The 11,822-nt window shown below is 50.9% G+C and overlaps 1 protein-coding gene across 3 annotated transcripts; it reads left to right on the top strand.

Moving 5' to 3' along the window:
• The first annotated feature begins 342 nt into the window (after window positions 1-342).
• On the top strand, window positions 343-11,822 carry C5AR2 (complement component 5a receptor 2). Of its 3 annotated transcripts, none has more exons than XM_003277662.4 (2): window positions 343-545; window positions 10,511-11,542. In XM_003277662.4, the coding sequence occupies exon 2, from the start codon at window positions 10,526-10,528 to the stop codon at window positions 11,537-11,539; it is 1,014 nt and encodes a 337-aa protein (XP_003277710.2). In that variant the 5' UTR covers window positions 343-545; window positions 10,511-10,525; the 3' UTR covers window positions 11,540-11,542. The 3 variants fall into 3 exon arrangements, with proteins under 3 accessions (XP_003277710.2, XP_030663647.1, XP_030663648.1); XM_030807787.1 differs by lacking the exon at window positions 343-545 and adding an exon at window positions 5,689-5,772; XM_030807788.1 differs by lacking the exon at window positions 343-545 and adding an exon at window positions 10,212-10,338 and having other exon boundaries at window positions 10,511-11,822.

The following is an 11,822-nucleotide window of genomic DNA, read 5'->3' as shown; positions in this document are numbered from 1 at the left end:
AAGGAGGAGGGAGGGATGTTTGTCTGTCCTGAGGCTGCAGAAGGGAGGGGTTGAGCACAGTTAGAGGCCTGGAGGTAGCTGGGGGCAGCTGGCATGTTGTGGAGAAACAGAATCCAGGCCAAGACCTCTAAGGCGTTGAAAAGCAAACTGCATGCAGGTCTGGCTTCCAGGAAGCTGGAACTTCGAGACTGGAGTTGGGGACCTGGGATCAGCCCTCCACCCAACCGAGCCCTCTCCGGCCCTGCCAGCCACCCCGTAATTTTGGGTTCTGTGAGTCACGGGAAGAAGACAGGACAAACACACCCTGAGAACGAGACAAGGCCACTCCTATTTTGTACTGCTTATAAAGAGTCACTGGGACCGGTGAGGTGGCAGTGCTCAGCGGCATCCGACAGGAGCCCTGGCAAACAGGACGGATTTCCAGGACTCGACCAGCTGCCAGACACGGCGGGGAGAGACCCCAGACCTCCTGGGTCCTGGCTGTGGGCCCGGATTGGGCTCCCAAGTGGCGTTTGACTCACGTGGGGATACTCTTGGAAGAGACGGTAAGGATGGAGGCAACAAGGGCGGGAAGGAGGGAGAGAGAGAGATCGCATGATCTTGGCTTCTCGGAATCGTTACTTTCAGAATCTTGTAAGCAGAACTAGAGTTTGAGAAGTGCAGTCTTATTACGGCCACACTGGAACGCATGTCAGAGTCCTGGGCTCTTGGAATTAACTTGGGCAGCCCAGCAGCAAAGCTCTTGTCAAAGGATCTAAACTTGTTTTTCTTTTTCTTTTTGGAGACAGGGTTTCACTCTTGTTGCCCAGGCTGGAGTGCAATGGTGTCATCTCGGCTCACCGCAACCTCCACCTCCCAGGTTCAAGCGATTCTCTTGTCTCAGCTGGGATTACACGCGCGCGCCACCATGCTCGGCTAATTTTGTATTTTTAGTAGAGATGGGGTTTCTCCATGTTGGTCAGGCTGGTCTCGAACTCCCGACCTCAGGTGATCCACCCGCCTTGGCCTTCCAAAGTGCTGGGATTACAGGCGTGAGCCACCGCACCCCGCCCAAATGGTTTTTCACACACAGATGTACGGGAAACAGCCTCTCTCAAACCTGCAGGAATTCCTACAGCTTCCGGCAAATCCACCAAATTATAGCATGCGTAGCGAGCAAGCCTTTTAACTCAGCAATTCCAATTCTTTTCTCTTTCTTTCCTTTTCTCTCTTTCTTTCTTTTGACAGGGTCTCACTCTGTCGCCCAGGCTGGAGTGCAGTGGCGCGATCTTGGCTCACTGCAACCTCCGCCTCCCAGGTTCAAGTGATTCTCCTGCCTCAGCCTCTGAGTAGCTGGGAATACAGGTGCTGCCACCACACCTAGCTAATTTTTGTATTTTTAGTAGAGACAGGGTTTCACCATGTTGGCCAGGCTGGTCTCCAACTTTTGACCTCAGGTGATCCACCCACCTTGGCCTCCCAAAGTGCTGAGATTACAGGCGTGAGCTACTGCATCTGGCCATAATTTTTTTTATATTTTTAGTAGAGACGAGATTTCACCATGTTGGACAGGCTGCTCTCGAACTCCTGACCTCAGGTGATCCTCCCACCTTGGACTCCCAAAGTGCTGGGATTACAGGCGTGAATCACTGCACCTGGCCCCCTCAATGTTCTATCACAAAATCCGTCCACATTCTTGCGTGGTGTTTGTTCATTCTCATCGTGTAGAATATTCCACAAGGTGAACACCCCATGATGTGTTTATCCATTCTGCTGTGGGTGGCTATTTGGATGGTTTCTCATCTTGGGCTGCTGTGAACATTCTGGCACATGTTTTCTGGTGAGCATATGTGTGCTTTTCTGGGAAGGAGGCTGATTGCTGGGTCATGAGGGAGGAATCCTAGAAGATGGATGTTCAGGAAGAAGGAATGTTCAGACTTCTTCTTCTTTTTTTTTTTTTTTTTTTGAGATGGAGTCTTGCTCTGTCACCCAGGCTGCAGTGCAGTGGTGCGATCTCCGCTCACTGCAAGCTCCGCTTCCCGGGTTCACACCATTCTCCTGCCTCAGCTTCCCGAGTAGCTGGGACTACAGGGGCCCGCCACCACGCCCAGCTAATTTTTTGTATTTTTAGTAGAGACGGGGGTTTCACCGTGTTAGCCAGGATGGTCTCGATCTCCTGACCTTGTGATCCACCCGCCTCGGCCTCCCAAAGTGCTGGGATTACAGGTGTGAGCCACTGCGCCCGGCCAGCCTTCTTTGATTCTGCTCCAGGGTTTTCCAGAGCAGAGGACCCAGCAAGACTGGATGCACAGACAGGCATGCACCAAGAGGCACACAACAAAAGAAACCTAAGTGACCACTTAGTCTCTCTGTGCCTCAGTTTACTCTTTTACCCTTTCACTTACCAAATATCGACCGTGCCTGTGCTGTGTGCCAGGTTCTGTCCCAGATGCCGGGGACACAGTGGCACCCGAGGCCGGAAGGAGCTGATGTTCTGGGAAATGAGGATGATAATATTGACCTCAAGGGTTTGTGTTGAGGGTTATATCTTGTAGATCATAGGTGCTCAATAAAAGCCATCTATTATTTTAATTATTATGAAATAATAAGAAGGGGGGGAGGGACAGCATTAGGAGATATACCTAATGCTAAATGACGAGTTAATGGGTGCAGGAAATCAATGTGGCACATGGATACATATGTAACAAACCTGCACATTGTGCACATGTACCCTAAAACCTAAAGTATAATAAAAAATTAAAAAAAAAAGAAATAATAAGAAGGGTACCTATGCTTTAGAATCTAGATATAAGTACAGATGCTCTTTGACTTACAATGGGGTCCCATCTCTATCAACCCATCATAAGGCCGCACACAGTGGCTCACGCCGTTAATGGCAGCACTTTTGGGAGGCTGAGGTGGGAGGATTGCTTGAGCCCAGAAGTTTAGAGATCAGCCTGGGCAACATAGTGAGAGCTGTCTGTACAGAAAAAAAAAGAATTAGCTGGGCATGATGGCATGCACCCGTAGTCCCAGCTACTCCAGAGGCTGAGGCAGGAGGATCACTTGAGCCTAGGAGGTAGAGGCTGTGGTGAGCCAAGATTGAACCACTGAACTCAGCTTGGGTGACTGAACAAGAAAAAAACACAAAACAAAAACCCCAACGTAAGTTGAAAATATCGTAAATCAAATTGGATTTAATACACCTAGCCTACTGAACATCATAGCCTACCTTTTCTTTTGAGACAGGGTCTCACTCTGTTGCCCAGGCTGGAGTGCAGTGGCACGATCTTGGCTCACTGCAGCCTTGACCTCATGGGCATAGCCTACCTCAAATGTGTTTAGAACACTTACGTTACCCAACAGCAAGACAAAATCATCTAAGCCAAATCCGATTTTTTTTTTTTTTTTTGGTTGAGATGGAGTCTCGGTCTGTCACCCAGGCTGGAGTGCAGTGGTGTGATCTCAGCTGACTGCAACCTCCACCTCCCAGCTTCAAGGGATTCTCCTGCCTCGGCCTCCTGAATAGCTGAGATTACAGGCACTCAACTCCATGCCCAGCTAATTTTTTTTTTTTTTTTTTTTTTTTATCTTTAGTAGAGATGAGATTTTACCATGTTGGCCAGGCTGGTCTCAAACTCCTGACCTCAGGTGATCCGTCTGCTTAGGACTCCCAAAGCGTTGGGATTACAGGTGTGAGCTTCTGCACCTGGCCCTGTTTCTCATTATTCTCCTTACCATTGTTATTGAATGGCCTTTAGTTAATAAGCACCACTTGGGCAGACAGTGGACTGTTTTTGATGCTTTGGGGACGAATGGGGTTGATATCTGTACAGATAGACAGGAAAACAGATATCGGGCATGTTAAGCGGAAAAGATGAAGAAATGGAACAATGTGTGTTGAAAGCTCTCATTTCTGGTTAAGACGTTACAAAGGAAATGCCATCTACGATACCATCGCTTTGGGCTTACAGCTGGGCAAATTACGAGGCACAGAAAGTTTCCTGGATTGGGCTGGGCATGTTGACTCACGCCTGTAATCCCAGCACTTTGGGAGGCCAAGGCGGGCGGATCACGAGGTCAGGAGATCGAGACCATCCTGGCTAACACAGTGAAACCCCCGTCTCTACTAAAAATACAAAAAATTAGCCGGGCATGGTGGTGGGCACCTGTAGTCCCAACTACTCGGGAGGCTGAGGCAGGAGAATGGCGTGAAGCCGGGAGGTGGAGCTTGCAGTGAGCCGAGATCGTGCCACTGCACTCCAGCCTGGGTGACAGAGCGAGACTCCATCTCAAAAAAAAAAAAAAAAAAAAAAAAAGAAAGTTTCCTGGATAGTAATCAACAAGTGCCAGGAAGGGTGGAGTCTTTGCAGGGTGAGAGGATGCGTGTGGACAGTGATAACAGCAGCTAGCATACGTATGACACCCACTGAAAACCAGCTCTATACACTGAGCTCTACGCTTCTAACTCATTGAATTCTTACGACATCCCCTAAAGCAAGTATATTATTATTCCCATTTTACTGAGGCACAGATAGGTTAGGTGACTTGCCCAAGGCCACACAGCTGGTGGGAATTTCAGGGTTTTTGTTGTTGTTGTTTGTTTGTTTGTTTTTTGTGATGGAGTCTTGCTCTTGTCGCCCAGGTTGGAGTGCAGTGGCATGATCTTGGCTCACTGCAACCTCTGCCTCCCAGGTTCCAGCGATTCTCCTGCCTCAGTCTCCCGAGTAGCTGGAATTACAAGAGCCCACAACCATGCCTGGCTGATTTTTGTATTTTTAGTAGAGACCAGGTTTCACCATGTTGATCAGGCTAGTCTCGAACTCCTGGCCTCAAGTGATCCGCCCGCCTTGGCCTCCCAAAGTGCTGGGATTACAGATGTGAGCCACTGTGCCCGGCTAGGGGGGTTCAGTTTTTAAATGCTGTTCTTTCTTTTTTCTTTCTTTCTTTCTTTCTTTCTTTCTTTCTTTCTTTCTTTCTTTCTTTCTTTCTTTCTTTCTTTCTTTCTTCTTTCTTTCCTTCCTTCTTTCTTTCTTTCTTTCCTTCTTTCTTTCCTTCTTTCCTTCTTTCCTTCTTTCCTCCTTCCCTCCTTCCTTCCTTCCTTCCTTCCTTCCTTCCTTCCTTCCTTCCTTCCTTCTTTTCTTTCCTTCAAGGGACAGGGTCTCACTCTGTTGCTCAGGCTGGAGTGCAGTGGCGCGATCACGGCTAACTGCAGCCTCAAACTCCTGGGCTCATATGATCCTCCACCCCAGTCTTCGAAAAGGTTGGGATTGCAGGCACGAACAACTGTGCCTGGCTAGTTTTTAAATTTTTTGTAGAGACAGAGGGTCTCACTGTGTTGCCTAGGCTGGTCTTGAACTCTTGGCCTCAAGCGATCCTTCCTCCTCAGCCTCCCGACGTACTGGGATTACAGGTGTGAGCCACTGCACCTGGCTAAATTCTGCACACCTTTTACTCTAGGGATTAAAATAATATGAAAGTGGAATGCCAGACTCCAAATACACACACCAAGTGGCCTGGCCTCTTCACTGCTATCTGGCATGAGGGAGGGGAGTGCCCCAACTTCCTCTCTCTCCTTCCTGTTGCCTCAACACCAGCTGGAGTGCCGAATAGTGCCAGCCAACCCATAATAGCCAGCAGAGAGCCGCAGGGCCGGGTCACTCTGACATTATGGGGGTGGGGGGGTGGGGACTCCTGCCTGGGTCCTGTGCTACCCACAGCTTTGTCTACCGGAGCCTGTGTGCCACGTGCTGGACACATCTTAACTCTTCAAGGACTCCCAAAACCAGAGAGGTAGGTTCACCTCGATGACTCTTGTTTCCCCGATGAGGAAATAGGCACAGCCAGCTGCAACTGACACCCACAGTCATGGAGGCCGGGGATGCTCAGGGTCACTTGCCGTACTGCCTGCCAGCTCTCCAGAGCCTGAGATTTGGAGATGATAATATTCTAGGGCATGGGGTTCTGCAGTGGGGACCAACACACTTTGAAATTTACCTACTTAGGGCTGGGTGCGGTGGCTCACGCCTGCAATCCCAGCACTTTGGGAGGCTGAGGAGGGCGGATCACAAGGTCAGGAGTTCGAGACCAGCCTGGCCAATATGATGAAACCCTGTCTCTACTAAAAATACACAAATTAGCTGGGCATGGTGGCGGGTGCCTGTAGTACCAGCGACTCAGGAGGCTGAGGCAGGAGAATCGCTTGAACCCTGGAAGCGGAGGTTGCAGTGAACCGAGATTGCGTCACTGCACTCCAGCCTGGATGACAGAGCGAGCCGTCTCAAAAAAAAAATTTTTTACCTACTTAGCTGAGTGATCTTAGGTAAGTTACTTAACTTTTCTGTGCCTTGTCTGTAGAATAAATATAACAGTAGTGTCAAATTCAGACAGTTATTATAAGGTTTCAGTGAGGCCAGGCACGGTGGCTCATGCCTGTAATCCTAGCACTTTGGGAGGCCGTGGCAGGCAGCCCACTTGAGGTCAGGAATTCCAAACCAGCCTGGCCAACATGGTGAAACCTCATCTCTACTAAAAATATAAAAAATTAGCCCTGGGCATGGTGATGCACGCCTGTAATCCCAGCTACTTGGGAGGCTTGTGGCAGGAGTATTGCTTGAACCCAGGAGGCAGAGGTTGCAGTGAGCCGAGATAGCGCCACTGCACTCCAGCCTGGGCAGCAGAGTGAGACTCTGTTTCAAAAAAAATAAATAAATAAAATAAAATAAGGTTTCAGTGATACAGTGTTTAAAGCTGCATGCTGGCCACTGTCTGTAGTCCCAGCTACACAGGAGGCAGAGGTGGGAGGATCGCTTGAGCACAGGAGTTTGAGGCTGCAGTGAGCCGTGATTGCACCACTGCCCTCCAGCCTTGGCAAGATAGCAAGACCCTGTCTCTAAAAATATATATATATAAATTTGCCAGGTGTGGTGGTGCACACCTGTAGTCCCACGTACTCAGGAGGCTAAGGTGGGAGGACCACTTGAGCCCAGGAGTTCGAGGCTGCAGTGAGCCATGATAGTGCCATTGCATTCCAGCCTGAGTGACAGAGCAAGATCTGTCCCTAAAAAAAAAAAAAAAAGTTGACACAAAACAAAGTGTTCAATAAAAGGTGGCTTCCAATAATAATAATAATAATTTTTTAATTATTATTGTCAGGCACAGTGGCAATCATGCCTGTAATCCCAGCGGTTTGAGAGGCTGAGGCAAGGCAGGTTGCTTGAGCCCCAGAATTCAAGACCAGCGTGGGCAACATGGTGAAACCAGATAACCTCCAAAAAAAAAAAATAATAATTAATCAGGCATGATGGTGTGCCCCTGTAGTCCTAGCTACTTGGGAGGGTGAGGTGGAGGGTGCTTGAGCCCATGAGGTGGAGGCTGCAGTGAGCCGAGAAAGTGCCACTGCAGTCCAGTCTGGGCTACAGAGCGAGACCCTGTCTCAAAAAATAGTAATAATATAGTAATAATAATAATATTGTGGCCGGACGTGGTGGCTCATGCCTGCAATCCCAACACTTTGGGAGGCTGAGGCGGGTGGATCACCTGAGGTCAGGAGTTCAACACCAGCCTGGCTAACATGGTGAAACCCCATCTTTTTTAAAAATACAAAAATTAGCCAGGTATGGTGGCATGTACCTGTAATCCCAGCTACTTGGGAGGCTGAGGCAGGAGAATTGCTTGAACTCGGGAGGCGGAGGTTGCAGTGAGCCGAGATCACGCCACCACACTCCAGCCTGGGTGACAGAGCAAAACTCTGTCTCAAAAAAAAAAATTATTGCTATGATAGATTATGTTGCTTCTCTGCTCAGCACCCTCCTATAGCACCTGTCTCATTTGGAATAAATGATGATGTCCTTGTTTGCCCATGTGGCCCTACATGCCGTGGCCCCTGATAACTGTTGTTTTGTTTTGTTTTGTTTCTTTCTTTTTTTGAGATGGAGTCTTGCTCTGTTGCCCAGGCTAGAGTGCAGTGGCATGATCTCAGCTCACAGCAACCTCCGCCTCCCTGGTTCAGGTGATCCCTACTGGCTCAGCCTCCTGAGTAGCTGGGATTACAGGTGCCCACCACCACTCCAGCTTATTTTTGTATTTTTAGTAGAGACGGGGTTTCACCAATTTCGTCAGGTTGGTCTCAAACTCCTGACCTCAGGTGATCCACCTGCCTTGGCCTCCCAAAGTCCTGTTATTACTGGTGTGAGCCACTGTGCCCGGCCCCTGATGACTCTGCTATTGCCTCCCACCCTCTCCCGCTGGCAGACTCCACTCCAGCCACACTGGGCTCCTTGCTGTTCTCGGACACGACCGTCATGTTCCCACCTCAGGGCCTTTGCACTGGCCTTTCTCGATGCCTGAAACACTCTTCCTCCAGATCTCCATGCATCTCTCCCACCGTTCCTTCAGATTTGTATGCAAATGTCATCTTCTCAGAGAAGCCTTCTCTGACTATGCCTGTAAAACTCCAACATAGCCAGCTTCCCTCTGTGACGTTTTTCCCATAGTATTTATCATCTTCTAAAATACTGTGGATTTTGGATTTTGCTCATTTCTTTCTTTCCCTATTTTTTTTTTTCTTTTTTGAGACAGAGTCTCACTCTGTCATCCTGGCTGGAGTGCAGGGGTATGATCAAGCTCACTCAGTCTCCTGGGCTCAAGTGATTCTCCCACTTCAGCCTTTTCAGTAGCTAGGATTACAGGCACGCATGACCATGCCTGGCTACGTTTTTTTTTTTTTTTTTAAAGAAAATATATGCTTTTATTTTTCTGTGATTACAAACACAACTGAATATCAAATGCACAAAGTAAGAATTATACGAGGAAAAAAAATCAGATACGTTCATATATATATCACCTTTTCAAGGCTATTTCCATCCAGAATAACCTTGGTTTGCCAGGGCCAATAGAAAGAAGTCACAAAATCGCCTTTAGTCAAATTTGTGTGTTTGCTTTCTTCTAAAATTCCAATACCTCCACCATCAACGACTTGAGATAGCTGCCAAAGTGTTATATAATCAGTGCCAGTGTCTTCATTCATTCTACAACGAAGGCTGTCACTTCACACTTGGAAGGTTGCACAGCGGCCAGGCAGAGGTGCTCCTCACTTCCCAGACGATGGGTGGCCGGGCAGAGGCGCTCCTCACATCCCAGACGATGGGCGGCCAGGCAGAGACGGTCCTCACTTCCTAGACGGGGTGGCCGCCGGGCAGAGATGCTCCTCATTTCCCAGACGGGGCGGCTGGGCAGAGGTGCTCCTCACTTCCTAGACGGGGTGGCGGCCGGGCAGAGCGCCCCACCCCAGACGATGGGCAGCCGGGCAGAGACGCTCCTCACTTCCTAGACGGGGTGGCTGCCGGGCAGAGATGCTCCTCATTTCCCAGACGGGGCGGCCGGGCAGAGGTGCTCCTCACTTCCTAGACGGGGTGGCTGCCGGGCAGAGGCTGTAATCTTAGCACTTTGGGAGGCCAAGGCAGGCGGCTGGGAGGTGGAGGTTGTAGCGAGCCAAGATCACGCCACTGCACTCCAGCCTGGGCAACACTGAGCATTGAGTGAGCGAGACTCCGTCTGTAATCCCAGCACTTCTGGATTCCTAGGCGGGCAGATCACTCAAGGTCAGGAGTTGGAGCCCAGCCTGGCCAACACGGCGAAACCCCGTCTCCACCAAAAATACAAAAACCAGCCAGGCGTGGTGGTGTGCGCCTGCAATCCCAGGCACTCGGCAGGCTGAGGCAGGAGAATCACGGGAGCCCGAGGCAGGGAGGTTGCAGTGAGCCGAGACCACGCTGCGGCACTCCAGTCTGGGCAACAGAGGGAGACCATCCCAAAAGAAGGAATGAAGGAAGGAAGGAAGGAGGGAGGGAGGGAGGGAGGCCTGGCTACGTTTTAAAAAGTTTTTGTAGAGATGCGGTCTCCCTATGTTGCCCAGGCTGGTCTAGAACTCCTGACCTCAAGCGATCTTCCCACTTTGGCCTCTCAAATCGTTGGGATTACAGGCCTGAACCACCGTGCCCAGCCCCACTATTCCAATGTACTAGGGTTCTAGCATTGTAATATTCTAGAATTCCAAGATGCCACCAAGCTACTTCTAACAGCACTAAGTTCTAGAATTCCTTTTTTTTTGAGATGGAGTCTCACTCTGTCTCCCAGGCTGGAGTGCAGTGGTGCGATCTCAGCTCACTGCCACCTCTACCTTCTGGGTTCAAGAAATTCTCAGCCTCCCAAGTAGCTGGGATTACAGGTGCCCGCCACCGCACCCAGCTAATTTTTGTATTTTTAGTAGAGACAGGGTTTCGCCATGTTGGCCTGGTCTTGAATTCCCGGCCTCAAGTGATCCGCCTGTCTTGGCCTCTCAAAGTGTTAAGATTACAGGTGTGAGCCACCACACCTGGCCTAGAATTCCAATATTCTAAAGCACTGGAGTCTTTATGCCGCAATATTCCAGTTTGCAAGGTGCTGGTGGGCCGGGCTGGTGGACACCCTAGATCTCCAGGGCCGTGGAGATTCCTCCTCTGAGTTTTCACTGTCTTTCTCTCCTTCCCAGACGCCAGGAGCCTGAATGGGGAACGATTCTGTCAGCTACGAGTATGGGGATTACAGCGACCTCTCGGACCTCCCTGTGGACTGCCTGGATGGCACCTGCCTGGACATCGACCCGCTGCGCGTGGCCCCGCTCCCACTGTATGCCGCCATCTTCCTGGTGGGGGTGCCAGGCAATGCCATGGTGGCCTGGGTGGCTGGGAAGGAGGCCCGCCGGAGGGTGGGTGCCACCTGGTTGCTCCACCTGGCCGTGGCGGATTTGCTGTGCTGTTTGTCTCTACCTATCCTGGCAGTGCCTATTGCCCGTGGAGGCCACTGGCCGTATGGTGCAGTGGGCTGTCGGGCGCTGCCCTCCGTCATCCTGCTGACCATGTATGCCAGCGTCCTGCTCCTGGCAGCTCTCAGTGCCGACCTCTGCTTCCTGGCTCTCGGGCCTGCCTGGTGGTCTACGGTTCAGCGGGCGTGCAGGGTGCAGGTGGCCTGTGGGGCAGCCTGGACACTGGCCTTGCTGCTCACTGTGCCCTCCGCCATCTACCGCCGGCTGCACCAGGAGCACTTCCCTGCCCGGCTGCAGTGTGTGGTGGACTACGGAGGCTCCTCCAGCACCGAGAATGCAGTGACTGCCGTCCGGTTTCTTTTTGGCTTCCTGGGGCCCTTGGTGGCCGTGGCCAGTTGCCACGGTGCCCTCCTGTGCCGGGCAGCCCGACACTGCTGGCCACTGGGCATGGCCATTGTGGTGGGGTTTTTTGTCTGCTGGGCACCCTACCACCTGTTGGGGCTGATGCTCACTGTGGCGGCCCCGAACTCTGCACTCCTGGCCAGGGCCCTGCGGGCTGAACCCCTCATCGTGGGCCTTGCCCTCGCTCACAGCTGCCTCAATCCCATGCTCTTCCTGTATTTTGGGAGGGCTCGACTCTGCTGGTCACTGCCAGCCGCCTGTCATTGGGCCCTGAGGGAGTCCCAGGGCCGGGATGAAAGTGTGGACAGCAAGAAATCCACCAGCCATGACCTGGTCTCGGAGTTGGAGGTGTAGGCTGGAGAGACACTGTGGATGTGTATCTTCCTATCTCATTTCATAAGACTGGCTTCAGGCATAGCTGGATCCAGGAGCTCAATGAGGTCTTCATTTTATTCCTTCCTTCATTCAACAAATATCCATCATGCACTTGCTATGTGCAAGGCCTTTTTAGGCACTGGAGATATAGCAGTGACCAAAACAGACACAAATCCTGCCCTCAGGGAGCTGACATTCTAGTGGAGGAAGACAGACTATAAACAAAGATATATAGGGCCATTTGTGGTGGCTCACGCCTGTA

The sequence above is a fragment of the Nomascus leucogenys genome, unplaced genomic scaffold (genome assembly GCF_006542625.1).
Source record: "Nomascus leucogenys isolate Asia unplaced genomic scaffold, Asia_NLE_v1 Super-Scaffold_241, whole genome shotgun sequence".
Lineage (NCBI taxonomy): Eukaryota > Metazoa > Chordata > Mammalia > Primates > Hylobatidae > Nomascus > Nomascus leucogenys.
Note: the sequence above shows the minus strand (reverse complement) of the source record. Positions and strands in the feature narration are given on the sequence as shown.

Bases quoted from the DNA above. Each gene is read 5' to 3' on its own strand.
- C5AR2 (XM_030807788.1), top strand. From the start codon at position 10,526: ATGGGGAACGATTCTGTCAGCTACGAGTATGGGGATTACAGCGACCTC.